This window comes from Pleurodeles waltl, chromosome 9 (assembly GCF_031143425.1).
Source record: "Pleurodeles waltl isolate 20211129_DDA chromosome 9, aPleWal1.hap1.20221129, whole genome shotgun sequence".
In the NCBI taxonomy this organism is placed as follows: Eukaryota; Metazoa; Chordata; class Amphibia; order Caudata; family Salamandridae; genus Pleurodeles; species Pleurodeles waltl.
This window is the reverse complement of record NC_090448.1, coordinates 1,059,118,085-1,059,143,756: the sequence shown is the minus strand read 5'-3', so window position 1 is coordinate 1,059,143,756 and position 25,672 is coordinate 1,059,118,085. Positions and strand designations below refer to the sequence as shown.

Sequence of the window (25,672 nt, the reverse complement as noted above, 5' to 3'; positions counted from 1 at the left end):
TTTCCTCCGCCTCAGCGGATTCAAGATATTCAGGATTTGGTTCCAATGTTTCGAAATGGAGCGGTAGTTCCAGTCCTCAATGTCCTTCGTCTGCTCGGTCTTTTTGCCTCCTGCATTCTGTTGGTCACGCATGCTCGCTGGCACATGAGGGCTCTTCAGTGGTGCCTCCGAAGGCAGTGGTCTCAACACAGAGGGGATCTAGAGGGTACTGTCAAGATCTCCAGAGATGCTGCTGTGGATTTGAAGTGGTGGATTGCAAGCAACAATCTTTCACAAGGAAAGCCATTCCAGCAGTCGCCACCAGTGGCCACAGTCATAACGGATGCTTCCACTCTAGGGTGGGGAGCTCATCTGGGGGATCTGGAGATCAAAGGTCTTTGGTCTCCAGAGGAACAGATTTTTCACATCAATCTGTTAGAGTTACGGGCTGTACGTCTGGCTCTCAAGGCCTTCCTCCCTTCCCTTCGTGGTCAGTCGGTACAGGTCCTAACGGACAATACTACCACGATGTGGTACATAAACAAGCAGGGAGGAGTGGGGTCGTACCTTCTCTGCAGAGAAGCTCTTCGACTATGGTCCTGGGCAAAGGACCATCGGATTTGCTTGATAGCAAACCATCTGGCCGGAGTCTTGAACGTGCGTGCGGACAGTCTCAGTCGCCACTTCTCGGCAGACCACGAGTGGCGTCTCCATCCAGATCAAGTCCGTTTAATCTTCCAGAAGTGGGGGTTTCCTCGGGTAGATCTGTTCGCCACTCGAGAGAACGCGCATTGTCCGTTGTTCTGCAGCCTTCAGTATCCGATGCAGGAAGCGTTGGGGGACGCGTTTCAAATGACCTGGTGCGGCCAGTTGCTTTACGCGTTTCCTCCCATACCCTTGATTCCTCGAGTATTGAGGAAGATTCGCCAAGACCGGGCTCTAGTAATCTTAATAGCTCCGGATTGGCCAAGGAGGGTGTGGTACTCCGACCTTCTCCAACTCTCAACGTGCCCGCCGCTCCGTCTCCCTTTCAGGGCAGACCTCCTCTCACAGTCGCAGGGGCAGGTTCTACACCCCAACCTCCAGAGTCTGCACCTACATGCCTGGAGATTGAACGGGGCAACCTGAGTTCCTTCTCTCTCCCGCCTGAGGTAGTGGATGTTATATTAGCGGCCAGGCGACACTCCACTAAATCTATCTACGCTAATAGGTGGTCTAAATTTGTTGCGTGGTGTGGAGAGAGGCAGATTGATCCTTTACATGCTCATCTATCGGACGTTTTGTCTTTTGCTCTATCTCTGGCGCAAAAAGGTTGTGCAGTGGCTACCATTAAAGGTTATTTATCGGCCTTGTCAGCCTTCATATGTCTTCCAGACCAACCATCTTTATTTAAATCCCCTATTGTTATCAGATTCTTGAAAGGTCTTCTAAATCAATATCCTCCAAAGCCATTCGTTATGCCGCAATGGGATTTGTCCTTAGTCCTGACTTTCCTTATGGGGTCCCCTTTTGAACCTATGCATTCTTGCCCCTTGAGGTATTTGGTTTTAAAAACAGTCTTCCTGATAGCTATAACATCAGCAAGGAGAGTGAGTGAGTTGCAGGCCTTATCAGTAAAACCCCCTTATACAACTTTTTATGGGGATAAGGTGGTGTTGAGGACCAAGGCTGCTTTCCTCCCGAAGGTTGTTTCACCCTTCCATTTGGCTCAGGCAATTACTTTGTCCACGTTCTATCCTCCGCCTCATCCTTCCAAAGAGGAAGAAAGACTGCACCGTCTGGACCCAAAGAGAGCGTTGAGCTTCTTTATCGATAGAACAAAGGATTTCAGGCTGGAGGATCAGCTGTTTATTGGATACGTGGGCAAGAGGAGAGGAAAGGCAGTCCACAAGAGAACACTATCCAGGTGGGTTGTTCTTTGCATTAAAATATGTTACTCTTTGGCAAAGAAGGATCCTCCTGAGGGCATTAGAGCTCATTCCACCAGAGCTAAGTCGGCCACTTCGGCCTTAGCCAGAGGTGTTCCTGTGGTCGACATCTGCAAGGCCGCAACTTGGTCGTCCCTTCACACTTTTGCAAAACATTACTGTTTAGATTCTGAGGTTAGAAGGGACGGCCATTTTGCACGGTCAGTGCTGCAGGATTTCTTGGTTTGACCATTTAGGCACCCACCGCCGGGCGTGGTACTGCTTTGGGACTCTATTCATGAGGTGAGGAATCCACAGGTAGTTGTATCCATCAGAAGAACGAGTTACTTACCTTCGGTAACGACTTTTCTGGTGGATACATTAGCTACCTGTGGATTCCTCACGGTCCCACCCGCCTCCCCGTTGCCTTTATGGTCTTGCCAAGTAATCCTTGAGTGCGCTCCTCTTGGTCTTTGAGGGTGCAATAGATGTATATATATAATATATTTATATATATATAGGTATATGTGTATATATCTTTATGTATATACTTGGTGTGTGTATATATTTTAAAAGAGAGAGTTTTATATATATATATATATATATATATGTACATAAAAAGATTTACAGTTATTCATACAATGTGGTGTATTTTTACAATATAATGGATGTTGCTTTGTTCTTTCATTGCATTGCCTGGTTGTTCTCATGCACGTAAAAAATGATTGGTACTGACGTCCGCACGTCGTCGAGGACCTCTTATTGCCTGTATGACGTCAGACGGCGTCGCGTGCGAGACAGTGACGTCCTCGTCGACGTGCAGAGACTAGTAAGAAGATTTCCGTCTAATGCTGGCGCCATGGGAGTATTCATGAGGTGAGGAATCCACAGGTAGCTAATGTATCCACCAGAAAAGTCGTTACCGAAGGTAAGTATCTCGTTCGTCTCTGTTTAAGGGCCATTAAATCCCAAATCGCTAAAGCCTCATACTGGGCTGGCCTCGGAGGTGGTTTCTGTACGCTTAACATCCACCTTAAATTCTCTAGTACCCTCGTATTGAATGTCCAATGTTCTGGGAACGCCAAACATCCCTCTTTTTCTGTCAATTTGCGCCACTGTTTCATCCATAAACAAGGCACGACACCTTTTTCCTCCATTACTATGTAAGCCGGAGTTCCCTCAGGCGGTGTAAGCACCCCTTCACTCGCCATAATGTATGCATCTCCTTTCAGAGCACTCTTAAAAGCTTTGACAAAATTCATATTTTCGTTTTTCTCTTGTTTGTATTTAATCAGAAAGTGACTTTAGTTCCCAGGACACTCTAAACCCATCTTTCTCAACCTATTGCCTCTCACAGACGGCAGCCAATCCGTGCGTGACCCCTCTCGTCAACTGACCTATCTCAGCGTGGCACCACTGACGTCACACTCACACACTGCAGCTGACAAAGTCTTGCGGCTCGTCCACCCCTCACTGGATTCACACTAAACTAATACAAAATTACTGCGAGCACCGCCAACAACAACACAAATTTGCCGGTTTACTACAGGAAGGGTAACACATTCGCTTTAGAACTTTACAGAGATTTCACTTGAAGCCTCGCCCGCTACTTTCTCCTTCTCAGTTCCCGCACCCGCAAGCAGAATTCGACCTGCAAATCCTACTCTCGACTTGTCAATGGTTCGTCCTAGTGCACTTTAGAACTTGCCAAATCTCCATCGAAGGTTTCACTCATACAATTTGACTCAAACTCAACTTGTCAACCACTCCCGATTGACCTATTAAACCGCACAAATTACAACATAAACCCAAGTGTCTCCCACACTTGTCAATATACTCCACAGTCTTAGACCACGACGGGTCCGTACATGAACAACCAACCATGTGGATAATTTTGGGCACAAAGCGCCACACTCATATGAGGTACGCCGACTTCCCTACTCTCATACTGCGGAGTACGCCCACTCCTACTAAAACAACATTTACCTGGCCTAAACACACACAAACTTCACAAATCACCTGCAAAATGCATAAGCTGAGCAAGCGCAAACCCTATACCACACTTATTATGATGCCGAGAACATTCCCAATTCACTTAGGCAGGCTCCGACATCCCGGGAAAGTCATGGTGAATTTAGAAACGCATCATACCTCTAATTTGCATTATCTCAGAAAAACAGTCTAAACAATGATTCTCCGTCCTAGGGCCCCAAAGGGCCAAACCGTCACTCTGCTACCAGAACTGTTAACTTGTCCCTCTATAATAATTTATTACACATCAGGACTCGTTTTAGGCCAATTAATCTTTTGACCCAGTTGAGAGACACCTTAGGACAAGATAGCTAATCAATATATCAATCAATACATCAATGATAATATCAATATTTATGACGCCAGTGCATTTCACTTTAGTCAGTCATTAATCAATTCAAAGACACTACCATGACCTTTCAGTCATGAATAACCACATCTTGTTTAGTAGAATTTCATACGTTTTATTCCCTATTAATTACAATCTAGAAGAAAATGCGTTAATCTCAACACCAAAAAGCATAACAACATAGTCACAATATGGCAACTGTGATAAGATTTCATTAAGGCGAAAATCGCAAACATCAGAACATAACACGGCGTGAACATAGTGTCAATAACGCGTCAGTTCAACAAAGCATAGTCTCAGTCGTTTGTCTATTTGCGTCAGTTTGGTGAACACCTGTCCTAACCACTGATTAGAATTCGCATGTTGGGCTTCATGCAAAACAATTTAGAACACTAATTTGGAAAACATCTAGCTAAGGTCTCTGTCAAAAGCAAGCAGTTGGTACCTAGAAAGGAAAAGCAAACAGACAAATCACAATCGCATTGTCATAATTACCCTCCAAAGTTTAGGTCAGCGCACAGGTTCAGTCTTCGTCTTCAGGACATCAATCAAATCGCCATCAGTCAGAACTCAGCTCCGGGGCAAAAGGGCACTTCCCTCATATGGAGGTAAAGTGTAACATGGACAATTCTAAGGGCAAGGATGGTTTTAAGTAACCCACCAAGTCACAAAACAGAGTGACAGAGTTTCTGGATAAAATCATTAGCATTCCCTACCTAATTCCTAATGACTCCCCGTGACATGGGTTTTTATCCCTTTTCCATTATACATTCCCCCAAAATTCTATTGGACATTTGCTATACCCCACTATCTTTAACCTGTCATAAAACACATTAGGTAATCTAACTCTTCACCCCATATTATTTTACAAGTTTTTGATTGGTCTTCGTAATTGACGTCTTCGGAGGTGGTACGTCCGGTATGATTTCATCCTTTTATAATTCTTTGCACTTGTTTTGGTCAGCAGTTCCATTGTCTTCACCGGTTTGAATGACCTTGTACATTACATTAATCTACATTGTTTCAATTTACTTTAACATTTATTCTGTGAACGAGAGAAAATGATGAGAACGGATCTAACATGGTTACATTCATCTTCCAAGTTTGAAGAAAAAGAACAAGCAGGGTCATGTCCCCCTGTGAGTCAGCACACTGAAAAATAGAAAAATGCATTTAATATGAGAGCCAGGGCAGCTAAGCTTTGGCTCATTCTAACTTAAGGCCTATGAGGTTTTCAATACAAATTCAATAACGCAAATGTTAGGATAAACTTATTTAAACATAATAAAAACATTTTGGTCATTATTATTAGTCTATGTATACATTGGTGGCCACTCTTCTTGGTCACAATTCAAGCTCATGTCCAAGCAAAATTATTATTATTATAGTTTTCTATGCGGCATCATCACATACTGATTCATAAACATTTCATGTTAATATAGATTATATAAGCTACGCTCTCTCACATTAAATTAGATCTGTCACGAAAGCTCGGTTCCACTGTGGGCGCAAGAAGGGCTTCTCTCTTGCAGGAAGGAAAACACATTGAGGTTAGAAAAAATTAAACACTAAATAAGATGGCCTTCAATTCAATTTCAGTATTGTTCATTGTGTTTTTTTTGTTTTTGTTATTTGCTCCGTCATCATTGTCATCATCTTAGTTCTCGTTGATTCCCCTTCCTCTTGTTGCTGTTTTGTCCATCCCTAACTCCCTCCCCCTGCATTGTGATTCTTGCTGTGTCTGCCTCCATAACACTCCCACATTATGGACCCAGCACGGTAATCAAAATTAGAAACACACCCAGCGCGCAGACAGGAGAAGTTCAGTTTTAGAGGGAGTGCAGGTACTTAATTTGTTAGAGCATTGCCAGTGACAAATGTTAAGAGGCTTACAGGGGAGAATATGTGGGGATACTTTATAGAAGAGACTCCAGGTGTCTGCTTCTTATGCTACAGTCATACAGAATGCCATTTCCAGCTCCATCAGACTTGTGGCTTGCAGAATAGCTGCGCACTGCAGATAGCGTGTGCAGTCCGAAACTTAAAGGAGTCTGACTGGAAATGGCATGTTGTATGAGTGAGGTGTGGGAAGCAGACACCTTGAGTCTGTTCAGAGTTCTTCTTTTTGAAAAAAACAAATGGCATGTCGCTTCAATAATCTGTAAAATCCGATTTCTGGCAGATAAGCTGCAGTTGCTTCCTTTTTAGGTTGAGCGGTAGCGTTCGGCCTGCTGTATAAGTTTAAGTATACTATAGAGTGAGTTCCAGCGTTTTCATTTGTTAGTTGCAGTGTCCTTCAAAACTCCTTGCTTGCTAGTGGTCAGTTCTGCCTCTTTGTCCTGCCTTTTTCACTTTGGGAGCAGCACAAAGTACTGTGTAATTACGCTATGTCCTGTTTCTCTCTTCTGTAAGGGACAGCAGTGGTTTTAGCACATGACCAGTTTGCACTGAGATGTAAGGGGCTGTTGATAATGTTGTCTTAAAGATCAGACTATCCATATAGTTCTATTAGGACGCTGTTTACTTAATGCAGTGGTCAGAGGATATGGTCTGAGGTTAGCGAATGGGAATGTCAGTATTGTGGGCTTACTCATAAGCGCAGGATCATTTCTACTTACATTTGCGCAGGAAAATAAGATAGTTCTAGCCTACGATGTGCATATTTGTCATGGTTTAACTCTGTAATTCAGTCATGTTGTGACATCTCAGAATTCTAGGCCCACAGTGGTATCATTACCGTGAATTGTACCATGTATTCATACTACCATAAAGTCCATGGAGCTAAATTAAGGTTTAGAAATTATTATTGTGTTACATAAAGTAATGAGAAATTAAATCAGCCGCTAAGAGCCTGTATTTTGTTTTTCAAAGCAGTGTTCATCTAACTTTCTTGACCTTTTATCTTTTCAGGACAATGCACCTTATGGAAGGGGACTTGCCCCCTTCAACGTCAGGAAGTTGTGGAGCTTGCATCAATGGAATGTTGTACATTTTTGGAGGATATGATGATAAAGGTTACAGCAACCAGGTAAGCTACATCCTGAGAATACTTTCTATTTTCAAGCATATTGAAACTGTTAAGCCCACATATTTATATATGTGGTTTGAATGCACGCCTTTATAGGTTCAGCTTTACGAATGACACAGGACACAGCATTTATGTATGCCAATCTGAGAAAGTTAATGTTGAATATAAACTGTGGTGTGAGAGGTGAAATTGTTGGCTTTGTGACCGATGTTGCAGTCATCATGCCTCAAAAAAGGTTTTTACTTTTACATTGTATTAGTTTAACATTTGCTGCTGTCTTGGTTTGGCACTGTTTGGAAAGAAGAAATTAATCTGGTTGCTTGTAGTATTACGTGACCTCAATAAGGTTCATTCAGCGAGGCTCTGTTAACTTTTACATGTCCAATCACAGTCATTTACTTCTTGGGGACCTCTCTGTTCTGGTCAGGACAGAATTGTGAAATAAAATGGTAAAAATATTTTTTTATTCAAAAGAGCGTTCTTGTTCCGAATGAGGGACACAAAAAGCAGTGAAAGACTTAAAGCATCAAGAAGCGCCCTATAAAGGAAATGTTACACATTGTTTTAATTTTCCATCTATATAGTGGCACGTGTAACACCTCAAGAAAGTTCTTCTTTAAAATAACTAAATGCGATTTTGTTTTACTGCTATAAGTACACGCTTAAACCTCTCAGCGTGCCACGTACAATGCCATTAACTAAAATACCCAGAAGAGACTGTCACATATGACCTGGAACAGTTCATGTTCACTGTTTTGTACATCTCCATGCAAATGCATTGCCATTGTATATCACACCAATCCCCAGTAATGCACATTGACATATGACCATGAACTGTAGGTTACTGAGGGCTCCCCTGATGTACAACACCCGTTGCTCCTACGGGGCACATCACCCATTGCTCTTCCGAAGTATATCTGAGTTCTGTCCTAAGACGCACAAGCCAGTGGACCTCTATCCCCCTAGGTGCATAACTTTTCATCACTGGTTCACCTCACCTTATGCTCCTCCGTGTACATCATTGTGTGCTTCCCTAAATCTTCACTCATATTATTCTCCATTCTTTTCCTTTTGCCAATTATTATTCCCTGCTTTTCTTTGTTACCTCTAGATTATTGTGTTTCTCCATGCCATTGAAACATCCTTTTAATTTTTAAAGCTGTGATCCATCATCTTCTTTCTCTGAGTTCCTGCTTGCACCTTTTATCCCATCTTATCTGATAGAGACTTCTAACCACAGAGTCCTTACCTTCAAATTATTCCCAGGCATCAGACTGGATGCAAAATATTTTTCGTGAGTGGTATCCCTAAGTACTGGTAGTTGGCTTCATGTGGCATTGTCTGCGTCGTACGCACTGCAAGTGTCGTTCATGGTGTCTACATAGGTGCCATCCAGGTCGCTGATGTCATTTCTTTTCTTTCCACGCCAGTCAGCACAGATCTGGGTAAGAGCTATCTCTAGTCATTTATTTTACTAACTTTTGTTGATGATTTACCAACTCTTTTTGGAGGTGTTTTCCTCCTGGTGTGGCAGGGACTTCTTTGAGAAAAGCTGGCTTCAAACTCTGCTGCGCCGGTCACCGATTGGTGATGGACTCGCACCCTGTATGCCTCTGGTCCCTCCAGTGTGACCCTGACCTGAAGTCCTGCACAGATTGCCGTGCCATGAACTCAAAGGACTTGATCCCTCAAGCTCCTGGTGGCTCTGTGTGTGACACCACGGCTATCAGATCCCGGTCGAGAGGAAAGTCCCGGGAGCGGTTGCAGAGCCCAAGTTCTTCATCACACACAAAGTCGTTGGGCCACTCGGATAAGTCTCACCACCAGAAGAAGAAGCAATTGAGGAGATCTTCGACCCGGCACAGAGTGGAGCCATATCTTCCAGGTCAGAGCTTTAGCGCTATTCCTGAGAGCTAGGACTCGGGGAGGATTGGGAGGGGTCGCCGGACCCTGAAGAAAACCAACACTATGAAGAACCCTAACTTGGACTGGTGTGAGGTCCTGGGTGAAGCCAGTGGATTGGCTACTTCTCCAGATACTGGTATGCTTTCTTACCTTACCATGACTAGGAGCGAGTGTCCTTTACCATGGTGGTGTGAAGGGTGGCCGAGGTCCTGGACTTTAGCCTACCCTCGGTGGCAGTCAAGACCAATTTCTTGACAGAGGTGCTGCAACCGAGAGTTTCCTCCTAAGAACCGCTACTTCTCTTCAACGAAGCACTTACTAACGTCCTACTGAGTCCATGGTCCAAACCAAGCACAAGGGCTCCAGTGATTAGGACGATTGCCAGCTGCCTCTGCCCCACTCTAGGGGACCCAGACTTACTCACTCAACACCCTACCCCAGAGAGCTTGGTGGTCCAAGCCTCTAGTACACTTCCCAAGGCACCACCGGACAGGGAATGTAAGAGGCTGGACACTTTGGAGAAAAAGCATTGCGGTCTGTAAAGGCTGCATTCCTTTTGGGCCACTACTGTCACGCCTTGTGGGACACATTGACACAGGTGCAGCCAGTGGTCCCAGAGTAGGCTCGGTCCGTACTCTCGCAGGCTGTTGCCGATGGGAGGGATGCAGCGAAGTTCATCATATGTTTTGGACTTGACACAAGTGGCTCATTGGGGAGAGCAGTTTCATCAACAGTAGCCATGATATGCCACGTCTGGTTGAGGGCGATTGGCTTTTCTGGAGATGCCTAATCATCTCTGATGGACATTTCCTTTGATGGCTCCCATCTCTATTGAGACAAGGCAAATTCAGTGCTGGAACGCTTTAAGAACAGTCGGGCTACGGCCAGTGCCTTGGGCCTTTCTTTGTCTCCCTCGTCACCCTCAATCTGCCCTTCCTTTCTTTCATGGCCACAGAAGGTGCTTCCAGCCATGCCTTTACCCTCCCAGTCATCATGTCGCACATGCTCCCTAGCCTCTGCATAGCAGAGGGTGCAGTACCTACAGACCTTGTGGGTCGGGCAGACAGCAGTCAGGTCAGTTATCTAACCCCCTGGAAGCCTCCAAGCCGTCTTGATCTGCCCTCATACCATCGTGGACATCGAGTTAGTGGCAAGATTCACTCTCAGCTGCCCCACTGGCAGTCTATAACATTGGACGGATGGGTTTTGCAAATTGTCCGAAGGGGCTACTAACCCAGCCCCCCTCCCCCCTTCGATACTACTGCTTCTCTCCATGCCATCATCTTATGATAGGCTGATGCAGGATCACCTATCCCTTCTCAACTAGGAAGTCATTCTCTCTTGAACAAGGGAGCCATAGAGAGGGTGATGACACCAGAACTGGGTCATGGTTGCTATTCATGGTTCTTTTTTCTGGTGCCAAAAACAGACAGAGTCCTTTGCCTACCCCAGATGTACTCCCCTTAAATTATTTCCTCAAGAAGGAGAAATTCAAAATAAACATAGTAACGCGGGTCCTGTCTGACCTGGACCCAAAAGACTGGATGACAGTGTTGAACTTGCAGGACGCCTGTTTCAACATTCATGTCCTGTCTGCCCACAGGCGTTTGGTGCGGTTCACTGTAAGCCCAGATCATTTTCAGTTCACCATGCTCACTTTTGTACCTACCAGAGCCCCCCAGGTGTTAAGAAAGGTGATAGCAGTGGTTGCAGCTCATCTGCGAAGACCAGGGGAGCAAACCTTACCCTATCTCAACGAATGACTGTTGAAGGTGGGATAGCCTAAGGCTATCATCTCCCACCTTCAGACTACGGCAAACATCTTGCATTCGCTGCGGTTCACTATCAACATGCCAAAGTCACACCTTACTCCCTCTCAGAATCACTCCTTGTCATCTGAGCTGTTTGGGACAATGTGCAGTTTTGTGCCTATCTTCCCGTACGACGAGTCCAGGATATTCATGTTATGATACAGATGCTTCAGCCTCTTTCCTGGATTTCAGTGAGACACACCTTAAGGCTGATGGTACTTATGGCCTCATACATCCTGCTGGTAACACATGCATGTTGGCATATCTGGACTGTGCAGTGGGACCTGAAGTTCCAGTGGGGTCAGCATCAGAGGAATATCTCAGACATGGCCCAAATTTCAGAAGGAACTGCAAAAGATCTGCAGTGGTGGCTGACAAACCAAGTTAGACTGCATCAGCATCTGGTGTACTCAGATCTGACCACTCCTTTAGAATTGGCTAAGATGGCAGACAAATGGGCTCGCACCAGAGTGGGTGGAAAAACTCACACTGGGGGTGACCGGAAGAAGGACTCTTCCAAGAGTAAGGACAAAGTTGGGGACAAATTTAAAGACAAGAAAGTCTTCACCAGACCCACAGCACCCTTCTGGGGGTGGGTCTAAATCCTCTTCCTCGTCCTACAAGAAAACTTGGTGCTACATCTGTAGGCAAAAAGGCCAAGGGGCAGGTGACCGCACCTGCCCTAGAAAGAGCACCAATCCTGCTACTACCACTTCTGCCCCTAGTGCCCCTAGCAATAGCACATGTAGTAGTAGTCAATCCAAGAGTGTAGCTGGGTTCACCTTGGGAACTGCAGTGGGTTCTGGGGTGGTATTGATCACTGGGGCAGTGTTGGTCTCTGAGGGTGGTATTGATCTTGCCATCATAGCTGTTTGTCCTCTTAATATGGTAATTACAGGCAGCACCCTCTTAATCAAAAGGTGTCGAGGCTGAGGCCTCAGGGACATAGGTACGAGTGTGACAATGGTGGCTAAAAAACTGGTGTCCCCTGAACAACTCCTACTTGGTCGCACGTGCCAGGTGACTGACGATCACAACAGCACTCAGAGCCACTCATGGCTGTTGTTGACCTTAGCTGGCGGGGGTTGGGGGGGAAGTTACTGGCCCAAAGAAAGTTGTAGTAGCTTCTGATCTGCCTGTGACATGTTTACTGGGCTGTTATTTGGAGAGTTCAGCTTGTGCCTGCTGTGGAGTTTGAAGCCCATGCAGCAATGCCGGGCATTTCTGGGCATATCTTTGCACTAACAAGAGCACAGGCCAAGAAACAAGGAAAGCAGGGAGCCCCGGAGCCTGGAAAAATGGCCCAGGAGACTTCTAAAAAGAAAGGCAGACAGGTTAAGGAATTACCCCCTGTCCAGGCTTCACATGACGTTTCCACTCCTCAAGAAGAGGAATCTGCTTCCTGGGTAGAACCTGCACCAGAGGAGCTGAAAGCTGATACAGCTGAGCTCTTGGGTGCAGAAGGACTCACTAGGGAGGAACTTAGCCTGAGGCGGCAGTCCTGTCCTTCTCTAGAAAGCCTGAGACAGCAAGCTGCTGCTCAGGAAGCAGGGGATATCAGTTGGACCCATAGGGTCTACGGGGATAATGGCCTCCTTTATTCTGAGGCAAGGGACCTCAAACCTGGTACAAGCTGGAGGTTGGTAATTTCTCAAAAGTTTAGGGAGTTCCTATTGACGTTGGCACATGATATTCCCCTTGCGAGCTGTTTGACGCTAAGCAAGACTTGGGACAGACTTGTCTCCCACCTTCACTGGCCTCTTATGTCTGAGGAAACAAAGGAGTTTTGTCACTCCTGTGTCACCTGTCAAGCCAGTGGCAAGGCAGGTGGCACTCCAAAGGCCCCCCTAATTCCATTACCAGTGGTTGGGTTACCCTTTGAGAGGGTGGGGAAAGACATTGGTGGCCTCTTAGACCCTCCAACTGCATCTGGGAACAAATTTAAACTGGTGGTGGTGGACCATGCCACCAGGTAGCCAGAAGCAATTCCCCTTTGGAACACTACAGCCCCTGCAGTAGCCAAGGCCTGCCTGAGAATTTTCTCCAGGTTGGGTTTTTCTTAGGAGGTGGTGTCAGACTGGAGGTGCAGACTTCATGTCTGCATACCTGAAACCTATATAAAAGGAGTGTGGGGTGACATACACCCCTTACCATCCACAAACAAATGGTTTAGTTGCAAGGTTAAAAAAAACCTTAAAAGGCATTCAACAAAACCTTAAAAGGCAGGATAATGGGACTCTCTCCACAGCAGGGAGTGGGCTAAAGTCTATTTGAGCTTCTGTTTGGGCACCTAGTTAAGGACCACTTGCTCTTGATAAGGAGGGTTGGAAGCAACCTCTCAAACCCCTCAAGCAAGACATAGTAGATTATGTACTAGGCCTAAGATCCCAAACGGCAGAGTTCATGAACAGGGCAAGGAAAAACCTTGAGGCCAACCAAGAACAGTAAAAGCAGTGGCATGACCAAAAGGCTGTACTGACTGTTTATCAGCCAGGACAGAAAGTGTGGCTCCCAAGGCACTCCAAAATAAGTGGAGTGGTCCCCACACCATTGTGGAGAAGAAGGATGAGGTCACTGATTTGGTTGACCTAGGCACTCCTAGAAGCCCCCACATGGAGCTTCATCTGAATCGCTTGAAGCCTTATTACAACAGGGCTGGCATCCCAATTCTTATGGCCACTAATGAAGGTCAGGAAGAGGAGAGTGACCCTTTCCCTTACCTCTTGTCCCACAACCCAGTTGATGGTTCCGTAGGGTAGTTCCTGCTGACTGCCTTTCTGACCAACAACAATCTGACTGCAGAAATCTTCTTTTTAACTCCTGGACAACCACCTGATGTGAACATGATATTGAGGCAGGTGACAGTCTGTCTGCCTGTAAAAAGTAAATTATATAGGCAGCCTGACCATCTCAGAGAATTCATCAAAGCAGAAGTGCAAATGACGCTGTAGTTGAGTCATTGGGCTTTCAAACAGCCCTTGAGCTAATCTTGTAATCGTGGAACCCAAGCCTCACTCACAAAATGGAGCAAGAGAAATTAGTTTTTGTGATGAATACTGAGACCTCAATGCAGTCACTAGGACTGATGTCCATCCAATTTTAAGGGCAGATGAAATGATAGATAACCATGCTGCAGCCAAGTATCTCAGTACATTTGACTTGACTGCAGGATATTGCAGATCAAGTTATCGTAAAAGCCAAGACAGCATTCTCAACACCTAGTGGGCATTATCACTTCACAGTGATGCCCTTTGGTTTGAACATTCCAAAAGTTGGTGAACAAAGTTCTCCAAGGCTTGGAAAGTTTCAGTGCAGCTTAACTAGATGATATAGCTGTCTTTAGCTCCACCTAGGAAGATCACCTGATCCTTCTTGGTTCTGTGCTAGAGGCTCTAGAAGAGGCAGGCCTCTCTATTAAGGCATCTAAATGCCAGATAGGGCAGGAGGGAAAAGAGTGTATTTGGCCACCTGGTAGGTTGAGGCCAAGTCCAGCCACTAAAGGGCAAAATCCAAACACTCATGGATTGGGCTTCCCCTACTACGAAAACCCAAGTCAGATCCTTTGTAGGCCTGAGTGGGTCCTACAGGAGGTTCATAAATGGGTATGGCTCAATTGTAGCCCCCTTAAACGACCTCACATCCAAGAGGATGCCAAGAAAGTCTTATGGACAGCTAGCTGCCAGAAAGCCTTTGATGACCTGAAACAGGCCATGTCATCTGCTCCCATTCTCAGAGGCCCTGACTGTTCCAAAAAATTCACTGTCCAGACAGATGCTTCTGAGGTTGGGATAGGGGTAGTACTTTCGCAACTTAATGAAGAGGGCCAGGGTGAACCTGTTGCTTTTATAAGTAGAAGGTTGACCCCCGGAGAAAAGCGCTGGTCAGCCATTGAGAGGGAGGCCTTTGATGTGGTCTGGGCCTTGAAGAAGTTGAGGCCATACCCGTTTTGCACTCACTTCCTTGTTCATTTAGCAGATGAAAGGTGAGAATCCCAAATTGTTGAAGTGGCCCATCTCCCTACAGAGAATAAACTATACAGTGGAAGATAGACCTCAGAATAAAATAACCACTCCAGTGCAAATGGACTCTCCAGATATTTCCACTCAGACAATGAAGATTCAATTGGGCAAGGTTAGTCTTATTGTCTTATGTTTGGGGGGGATGGAGGGGGTTGGTGTTCTGTTGTAAAGTCACTATGTTTGGCATGTTTACCCCACTTTTTGCCTGTTGTCAGTGTGCTGAGACTGTTTTCATTGGGGCCCTGCTAACCAGGACCCCAGTGTTTATGCTCTCTCCTCTAAATGTGGTTGTCTTGTTACCCCACAATTGGCATACATGTGTACCCCTGTAAGTCCCTAGAATATGGTACTTAGGTACCCAGGGCATTGGTACACCAAGGGTCCCCCTTGGGCTGCAGCATGTAGTATGCCAGCCATGGGAGTCCATGCAAACTGTGCCTGCAGGCCTGCCATTTGCATCCTGTGTGAAAAGGTGCATGCACTCTTTCTCTGCTGGTCACTACACCTGGTCACTGTAAGTTACCCCTATGGTAGGCCCTTCCAGCCCTCAGGGCAGGTTGAAGGTCCCAGTGTGTGAGGGCACTCCTGCATGAGCAGAGCTGGCCCTACAAACTAAAGTTCCAATTCCCTGGATTTTGTAAGTGTGGGGAAGCCATTTTAGCTATGTACTGGCCATAGGTCACTACCTATGGTCCAGCTACATAATGGTAACTCCAAACCTAGGCATGTTTGGTGTCAAACATGTCGGACTCATACCCCATTACTGATGCTGTATTGGTGGCATGATTCCATGCACTCTGGTGGCTCCTTCGAGGACCCCTAGTATTGCTGCTACCGGTCTTCCAGGCTGTGCGAGCAGCCCACGCTGCTGCAGCCTCCCAGGCAGGGTTCTGCCCTCCTACTGCTTGACCAGCTCAAGCAGGGAAAGGCAGAACAAAGGATTTCCTGTGGGAGAGGGGTGCAGCCTCATCTCCCTTGGAAATAAGTGTTACAAGGCTGTGGAGGGGTAGCCTCCTCACACCACCGGCTTGCTTTGAGGTGCACATTTGGTGCCCTCCTTGCATAATCCGGTTTGCACCAGTCCAGGGACCTCTGGTCCCTGCTGTGGTGCGAAACTACACAAAGAAAAGGGGAGTGACAACTTCCCTGTTCAGCACTCTACCTCTACCAGGACCGTCTCCTCTCTGCTGCTCCAACGATGTGGGACTCCTCTTCAGTTGTGCTGCCTGGAACTCTCTGTGACTTACTGTGCCTGCAGTCAGTAGGTTGCCCGTAGGGGCTTTGACTGCTTCTGCTGGCTCTCTTGTCTTCTGAGGGTCAGCCCCTATTCCTCTCCAAGGGTAGAGTCCCCAGGACTTTACTTGTCCTCCCCAGCCCTGTAAATCTTCTTTAGCTCCCACTTGCATTTGCTTGTGCTTGTTGGTGGTCCTCCGACCACTGACCCATCTGGCGACCTTTGAGTGACAGCTCCTAGGTGACCTCAGGGATTTCTCTGCAGCTCCTGGACTACGCAGGGGGCCTTCATCCATCACCGTCGTCCCAGATGTTCACCAACAGAAGGGTGGGCATTGTCTCCTGCCCCGCCTGGACACTCCTACGTGGACTGTACTCTGTCCTTTTCTTCCACACTCGTCTCCATCCGGAATCCACTGTTGGGTTCCACGGGCTGCTCCTGTTCTTGCATTGTTCCAACCTTAAGTCCTCATGTTAGCTTATGGGACGACCAGATAACTGCTGTCCTGGTCACTGGGGGTCTTTTAGTTCTCTTCCAGGGGATCCTCATCAAAGTCATAAACATTGAATATTCCCGCCCTTGTGCGGGGACCCCGGAGCATATATATATAAAATACATACATATTATCATGTGTAAAACAGCAATGCAGGCTATAATCATAAATAGGCTAAAATGCTTTATTTCTGTGCAAGTTTTTTTTTTTTTTATATTATAAAATCACAATAGATCATAAATATCTACCTAAGCCCCAAAAACTGGACTTAGGGAAGTAAACAGCAGTAAATAGCAGAGAAAAATAGAAAAAACCACATTGAAAAACAATGAAGCATTCTTAGCCAATAGGCTGCATGCAGGTTAACACAGGAGAACCATAAAAACTTTGGCACCGTGCCTTTAAGACACTGAGCACCTCCAGTATCCCACCATGCCTCAGGGGTGAAGGGAAGGTGACAGTTGGTTCACAGTTAGGTCAGTTCTTTTTTCCGGCTTCTTCTGAGAGGATCCTGGAGCATTGAGCTCTCAGTTTTTCTTCAGAAAAATCCTTAAAAAATAGTGTTTTTCCTGTTTACTCGACAGATAACATCTTTTGTCTGAGTTTGGAAGTCTTTTCTGACAGAAAATGCCATCTCTTTTTGTAAAATGTCCTTCTTGTGGGAAGAAGAAAGCCCAATCAGACCCACTCTCTCTGTGTATTGTCTGCCTGCCACAGAGTCACTGTCCTGACACCTGCAAGTATTGTAAGAACATGTCAAGGAGGACTCTCAAAGACAGAGAGAAGATCAGGCTACATGGGCTTCAGGAGAGGAAAAAGTCATCATCCTCTTCACTTCCCAGGCCTACAACAGAAGGAATGGCCCGATCGACGTCGACAGGTAGGATTGTGCCTGTTTGTTCTCCATCGACGTCATCGGCGCCACCGTCTCACCGGCATAGATCGCCGTCGACGGTGACCAGACCGACGTCGAGGGACAAAGCGCCGAAGCATGGACACAGGGGTACATCTCCGTCGACGGCAGGCCGCCGTTCGGCATCGAGCCATCTCCGGCGCTCCCGTTCGCCGTCGAGAACGTCTCGCCCCTTGGCGTCGAAGGACACGACGCCAAAAACACCACGACAGCATGAACATCCGCCGTCGACCACTCACCACTCAACGTCGAGACACACGACGGCGAGTAGGTCCGGGTCCCGCGATCGGCGATCGACGTCAAGACACTCAACGTCAAGACCTTCGACTTCGAGACCTTCGACGTCGAGAACAGCCGAGCCATCGCAACTTTCGACGTCGAGGATGCAATCGACGTCGACACAACCTTCAGCTGTGTCACAGGCAGTAGAGCCAGCGGACAAAGCTCCCTCACCGGTGGTCTCTATAAGGAGTGCATCATCCCATTCCAGAGCGGGCTCATCGGGGCATGTTTCTCCCATCACTCTATCACCCAGAGGGTTAGAGAGCCTGAATAGACCGGCAGCATCCCCGGATTCCCAATACTCTAGGATGTATTCTCCTACTGCCTCATTACCTAGAACGCCATCGCCTACAACTAGAGCAGGACGGGCTCGTTCTGCTTCTCGTCAGCCGACCACAAGACCTGCACACTCTGCTACAGCTTCTCGCAGCAGGTCCCGTTCCCGAAGGAGAACCAGGTCGCGAACACCACACAGAAGATCACCTTCTTGGTCTTCTTCAGGATCGTCTGTTGGGCGCTACTCCCCCACACTGACAGATTCTCCACCTGCTAGGATTTCCCCGGTGGATGATATCAACACTTTTAATGAGGTTCTTCTAAGGGGAGCGCAGAAACTAAATATTGAGGTACCGGAGCCGGCCACCTCATCCTCAGTTATCTTTGAGACCCTACAACACAGATCAGTCTCGAGAAAACTGCTGCCACTAGTACCGGGTTTGCTGCAACCTACTATGGACACTTTTCTGTCTCCAGCCACTCTCAAGTCTGCCCCGGCTAGGATTCAAAAGAAGTACAAAGCTCCAGAGCAAGATCCTTTATTCCTGCGGAAGGATCCGCCACCGGACTCTGTGATCTTAGCCGCAGCCAGAAAAACACACTCTGTGGCATCATCTTCCACAGTCCCCCCGGATAAGGAGAGCAGACACCTAGACTCCCTGGGGAGAAAGATGTGCGGTACGGCGGCATCTGCTATGAAGGTCTCCAGCGCCTCAGCACTTCTGGGCAGATATGACCGCTCTCTGTGGGACTCACTCCACAGATTTACAGAAAAGTTGCCCAGGGAAGATAGACAGGACTTCCAGGAAATCTTGCAGGAAGGGGGCCTAGTATCTAACCAGGTCATCAGCGCGGCGGCGGACGGGGCGGATTTGGCTGCGCATGGGTATGCGCACGGAATCTGCGCTAGGAGGTCTTCCTGGCTACGGCTCACGGGTCTGAAACAGGAAGCACAGCAACGCATTTTAAACCTCCCATTCAGCTGGAATTCGTTGTTCGGTACCCACGCGGATGAAGAGATGGCCCGAATGAAAACGGAAGTGGACACTATGAGGGCAGTGGGCCTGGAACGTAAGAAAGACTTCAGGCGGAGGTACAGGCCGTACGACAGACGACCATTCCAGCAGAGGGTTCAAACCCCTCACTGGTCTCAAGAGGCCACAACAACGACAGGGACGTCCCCTGTTTCAGGCACGTAGACTCACAAGAGACCGAGGGTCAAGTAGACCTCAACAGTCTACAGCAAAGACACCAACAAAGCAATGAGGCATTGCTTCCCTCAGCACTGTGCACCACTCCGGTGGGGGGAAGTGTTACGCATCATCTTCACGAGTGGCACTCCATCACAAAAGACAAATGGGTGCTCAATATTGTCGAACATGGCTATTCTCTCCTTTTCAAAAAACCTCCTCCACACTTGCCGCCAGCAAGATGTTTTCCCTCTCATCTCAGCCTGCTACGCAAGGAAGTTCTCGCACTCCTACAAAAGAAAGCTGTAGAAAAGGTTCCTCCGGCACAAAAAGGAAAAGGGGTGTACTCCCGTTACTTTCTGGTGGCGAAAAAAGGTCAACAGGGCATCTTCAGGCCAATTCTGGACTTACGGCTCCTGAACAAGTACATAAGAAAACAGAAGTTCAGGATGCTAGCCCTTCACCAGATTGTCCCGCAACTGCATCAGGGAGACTGGATGTGCTCCATCGACCTACAGGATGCATATTTTCACATCCCAATAGCATCCAAACATCGGAAATTCTTACGTTTCCAGATAGCGTCACAGCACTACCAATTCAGAGTCCTACCATTCGGCCTGAAGTCTGCACCCCGAGTCTTTTCAAAATGTGTAGCAGTGGTAGCGGCACATCTTCGAAGACAAAAAATATTCGTCTACCCCTACCTGGACGACTGGCTATTGAAGGCCTCCTCTCCGGATCAGGCGAGAAAACATCGAGACATCGTACTAAGAACTTTCGAGTCTCTAGGTCTTCAAATCAACCACAACAAGTCAACCTTGATTCCAACACAAAACCTCCACTACCTGGGAGCTGTACTAAACACAGAGCTCCAAAGAGTGTATCCTTCGGAGGAACGACTTTTATCAATCCACAGGAAGTGTCAACAACTATTAACAGCCGATGCACCTACTGCTCGTCAGGTGACATCGCTTCTGGGCTCCATGGCTTCATGCATCTTCATTGTCCCGAATGCCAGGCTACACATGAGGCCCCTTCAGGAGGCATTAGAGAACAACTGGAGCCAAAAGACTGGTCGCTGGGAGGACAGAGTACGACTACCAGCAGCGGCTTTTCAATCACTTCAATGGTGGATGCACAGACCTCACCTGTCGATAGGTTCTCCGTTTCACCAGACAATTCCAGCCGACACTCTGGTAACGGATGCGTCTCTTCAGGGTTGGGGTGCTCATCTGGGTGCCTTCCAAGCTCAGGGTCTGTGGTCCGACAAGGAAAAGAACTATCACATAAATCTACTGGAGCTCAGAGCAGTCCATCTGGCTCTCAAATCTTTCTCTCCATTGGTTCAGGGGAAATCTATCCTAATTCAGACAGACAATACAACCACAATGTATTACCTGAACAAACAGGGGGGAACAAGATCACTACCTCTGTCTCGAGAATCCCAAACGATATGGCATTGGCTCCTGGCCAGGGGAATGTCTATCACAACGGTACACCTGCCAGGTCAGCAAAACGTAGAGGCAGATTTCCTGAGCAGACATCTAGAAGACGCGCACGACTGGGTCCTACACGACGAAGTCGTCGAGGACATCTTCGGTCAATGGGGTCGACCCCAGTTGGATCTCTTTGCAGACGAAACAAACAGGAAATGCCCAGACTTCGCATCCAGGTTCTGCCGTCCGGGATCTCAAGGGAATGCCCTGTTGATCAACTGGTCAGGGACATTTCTCTACGCCTTTCCACCGATTCCCCTCATACCGGCAGTAATCAACAAATTTTACAACTCCAGAACCAGAATGATTCTGATAGCGCCACAATGGCCCCGCCAATTCTGGTACACGGACCTACTCAACTTATCGGAAAAACCTCACAGGAGGTTGCCGTGCAGACCGGATCTCCTGAGCAGAATGGAAGGCAGAATCCTACATCCCAACCTTCCCTCTCTGAGCTTGACAGCATGGCTCCTGAATTCCTACAGTATGGGCACCTAGGGCTCTCACAGGAGTGCATGAACATCTTGAAAGAGTCAAAACGACCTTCCACGCGGCGTTCTTACGCTTTTAAGTGGAAGAGATTTTACATCTGGTGCTCTCAACAAGGTATAAATCCTATACGAGCTCAGGAGGATGTCATACTGTCCTATTTGCTTCATCTGGCGAAGTCTGGTCTGCAGGTATCTTCTATTAAGGTTCATTTGTCTGCAATTACAGCGTATCGTAAGTCGCCTTCTCAGGAATCCTTCTTTACGATACCTGTAGTCAAGGATTTCTTAGAAGGCTTGAAAAAGGTTTTTCCTCCCATTCGGAGACCTTCTCCTCCATGGGAACTGAATGTAGTCCTGTCAAAACTTATGGGCCCTCCCTTTGAACCTATCCACAAGGCCTCTTTACAGCACCTTACGTGGAAGACGGCTTTTTTGGTGGCCATTACTTCAGCGAGGAGGGTCAGCGAAATTCAGGCTCTGTCTTGCAGAGAACCGTACACGGTTTTTCACGATAATAGAGTGGTTCTGCGAACTCACCCATCTTTCCTTCCGAAGGTGGTCTCAGAATTCCATATCAATCAGACTATATCTTTGCCGACTTTCTTTCCCAATCCGGAGACTCCGGCTGAGAAAGCATTGCATTCTTTAGACTTGAAAAGAGTGCTAAAATTCTATTTGGACAAAACAAAACCGATTAGACATTCTAACCATTTGTTTCTGAATTATGGTCATTTAAGAACAGGAGAGGCAGCGTCTAAACGAACGATATCAAGATGGATTGTGTCTTGTATTGTTAACACTTACCAACTGGCTAATAAGCGATTACTGGCTAGGCCAAAAGCGCATTCCACAAGGGGAAAAGCGGCTACTGCTGCCCTCCTTAACAATGTACCAATTTCCGAGATTTGTAAGGCTGCTACATGGAAGTCTGTGCATACCTTTACTAAGCATTACTGTTTAGACTCGGATGCAAGAGCGGATGCCCAGGTGGGGCAGGCCTCTCTTAGAAATCTATTTGCATGAATATGTATTCTTTCCTGCACTTCTTTCAGACAGTCCGCAGAGTTTAGGGATGGGCTTGCTAATCTATTCAATGTTTATGACTATTGATGAGGATCCCCTGGAAGAGAAGGATAAGTTACTTACCTGTAAATCCTAGTTCTCTTCCAGGGGTATCCTCATCAAAGTCATAAACAACCCACCCTCCTCCCCGGACTCAAGTCTCCTAGAAGTGCAGGACAGATTATCTTTCTGATCAGTTACACAGATTGTCACCGTAAAAAAGTACTGACCTAACTGTGAACCAACTGTCACCTTCCCTTCACCCCTGAGGCATGGTGGGATACTGGAGGTGCTCAGGGTCTTAAAGGCACGGTGCCAAAGTTTTTATGGTTCTCCTGTGTTAACCTGCATGCAGCCTATTGGCTAAGAATGCTTCATTGTTTTTCAATGTGGTTTTTTCTATTTTTCTCTGCTATTTACTGCTGTTTACTTCCCTAAGTCCAGTTTTTGGGGCTTAGGTAGATATTTATGATCTATTGTGATTTTATAATATAAAAAAAAAAAAAAAAAAAAAACTTGCACAGAAATAAAGCATTTTAGCCTATTTATGATTATAGCCTGCATTGCTGTTTTACACATGATAATATGTATGTATTTTATATATATATGCTCCGGGGTCCCCGCACAAGGGCGGGAATATTCAATGTTTATGACTTTGATGAGGATACCCCTGGAAGAGAACTAGGATTTACAGGTAAGTAACTTATCGATACTCACCTCTTGGGGCTAACTACTCCACATCCTCTGGTGGGGGGCCCATTCTCACATTCCACTATTTTAGTATATGGTTTGGCCCCCATATGGGGCCTTTGCTAGTTTTGACTATTTCTAATGTTTTATGCTAATCCTTAGTACTTACCTGTGTATATTTTGTGTGTGCTTACCCCCAAAGAGGAGGGATTGCCTATAGTATTCGTGTTCAGTGTTCCTGTAATAAAGTACCTTTATTTTTGCAACACTGTGTGGTTCCTTTCATGTGTGATAAGTTACTGTGGGACTACTGTGGTATTGAAAGTGCCTCACCCTCATCCAAGATAAGTCTTTGGCTGCTCATCACAGTTATCAAAATAGAGCACTGGCTTCCTAGACACCATCATAGGGGTTGCCTGGACCTGGTAGAAGGTGCCAACACCCCATCTCCCAGGCCTGCCCACATTAAGAAGGGGAAGGGGAGCACCCCGCCCCCAGCCCCCATCCCGGGGCCAATATTGGCCCTGGGAACCACATCCCTGGGATCTGTTCAATTATTAATTGGAGAGTGGGCTGAACGACCCCCGCCCCTGGACTAGTTTCAGCTTCGGGGACTCCACCTACCTGGGCCCGGCCACATTATGAAGGGGGCACACAGCCCTCCTACCTGGGCCAGTATGGGCCTGGGGCCTCCATCAATGGAGCCAGCCAGTAAATGATGATGCCTTGGAGCCTACCCTGGGCACCCACTGCATCTTTTTTGGGGGCGACAGGGGTAGTCTCAATGCCCTTGTGTCCCCAGACAGTTTCCCACCTCAGCAGGAACCAACATTGCTACTGCCTTCAGTGAGCGGATAAAAATCTAGCTAGCTGCAGACGGGAGACGTTTTTTAATCTATTTCCCTGCATGCTCTGAAGCCCCATATGGTGAAGATGAAAATCCGGTTCCCAGCAGGCTGGAGCATTTTAGATGCTCCTGCGTGCTAGGAGCAGACTTAGATCCTGATTTAGGTCTAGGCGGTGCAAATACTTCTTGATAAACGTGACAGATTTCCCATCCCTTGTATTACGATCTCCATAGGATTTAAGGGGATCGTAAAACGCGGACAGGATATCTGTGACGGAGTATTCTCCACCGCCAATATATAAATGAGGCCCTAAATGTTTGCTCTTGCTTGGTGGGAGCTTTGAAATTGCTTCTGCCAAGCAAGAGCAAGCACAGATTTGGCGTCCCAGGACATAGCTGGAGCCGACTCTGGGGGATGGGGTTTCCAAGTCCAATAATGGGTCCGGAAGGGGGACTGCGCAACCTTATTCCTTTTTTGTCTGCATGGGTAGGACGTGGGGGATTGGGTTCCCATGGCTGAAATCAGCCTGGTGGAGAGGGTGGGGGGGTTGACATTTTCTTCTCCTTCCTCTAAATTTATGAAAAATAAATTCCCCCGGGACTTGGCCCACCTAGGGGGCAAAAAAGCAAGTGAGGTAACTGTGATTTCTGTTTTTATTTTAAATTTTTTTGTAATTCCAGCGGCTCCACGGATCCACAGCTGTTTCGCTTAAAGAAAAACTTGGCCCCCAGCCCCCACCATCAGGTCTAAGTGGTCAGGGTATTCCTACCCTGCCAATTCTGTTTTTTTCTTCTCATTTTTTTCTTGAGTCTCGGCCGAGTCTGAGTCCCAAGATGGCTGCCACCATTTCCTGGTTGAACCAGTCTCCTGTTGAGATCTGTTGTATTCACGGACTCTCTGTGTCCCTAGAGATATATATATATATATATAAATATTTTGCTTTAATAGCTCCAAAAGTACTGGAAAGATTTACACCAAATTACAAAAAACACTCTTTCTAGGCCAAGATCTTTTTGGTGAAGGTTTGTCAAACTGTGCCAAAACGATTGGCAAAACAATGAATGCTTCTTCTTTGGAAACTAGGGGCCATATGTAGAAACACTTTTTCCCATAGACACAGAATGGAGAAAACCCTTTGCTACATCTGGCCCTAGGTTCTAACTATAAGTAAATACTGATGACTGCCAGTAGGTAATATATTTTTTTCCACTGGACAAAAACAAAAAGCATATGTTAAAGGGGTGAAATACTTACGAGAAACTATGAGCTAAAAAATACTAGTGGGCATTATCGGGCGCTCCTTTGACAGAGCAGTAAATAATAAATGAGTGGCCCCTGCTGCTCATTTATCATTCTCTGTATGTTATTTATATTTATTTTTTGCCCCACAGCTGTTTAATATTTCTTATATGCATTCTAAGAGATGAACAATGTGTTAGTCAGAGACTTGTTCGAAAAGCAAGTAAATGCATCCAATTCTGCTTCCTTCCAAATTAACTGCAAAGGCCAGGTTCCCCTGCTACATTACCCCCCTTACACGCATATTCAATAAAAAACAGCTTCTTGAGGAGAAAGAAAATTAAGTGACTGTCACTCCTGTGTATAATAAATTACACTATAAAACGTGGTAGACGAGGGTCTCTAGAGTTTCTCAAAATTAAACATGCA

The 25,672-nt window shown here is 46.7% G+C and overlaps 1 protein-coding gene across 2 annotated transcripts in view; it reads left to right on the top strand.

The window, feature by feature from the left end:
• The window catches only part of KLHDC1 (kelch domain containing 1), a 1,015,549-nt gene that overhangs the window by 225,207 nt on the left and 764,670 nt on the right, over positions 1 to 25,672 (top strand). For both annotated transcript variants that reach the window (XM_069208699.1, XM_069208698.1), the window contains exon 3: positions 7,177 to 7,294. In XM_069208699.1, coding sequence (XP_069064800.1) covers positions 7,177 to 7,294 — 118 coding nt within the window. The remainder of the gene's footprint in view (positions 1 to 7,176; positions 7,295 to 25,672) is intronic.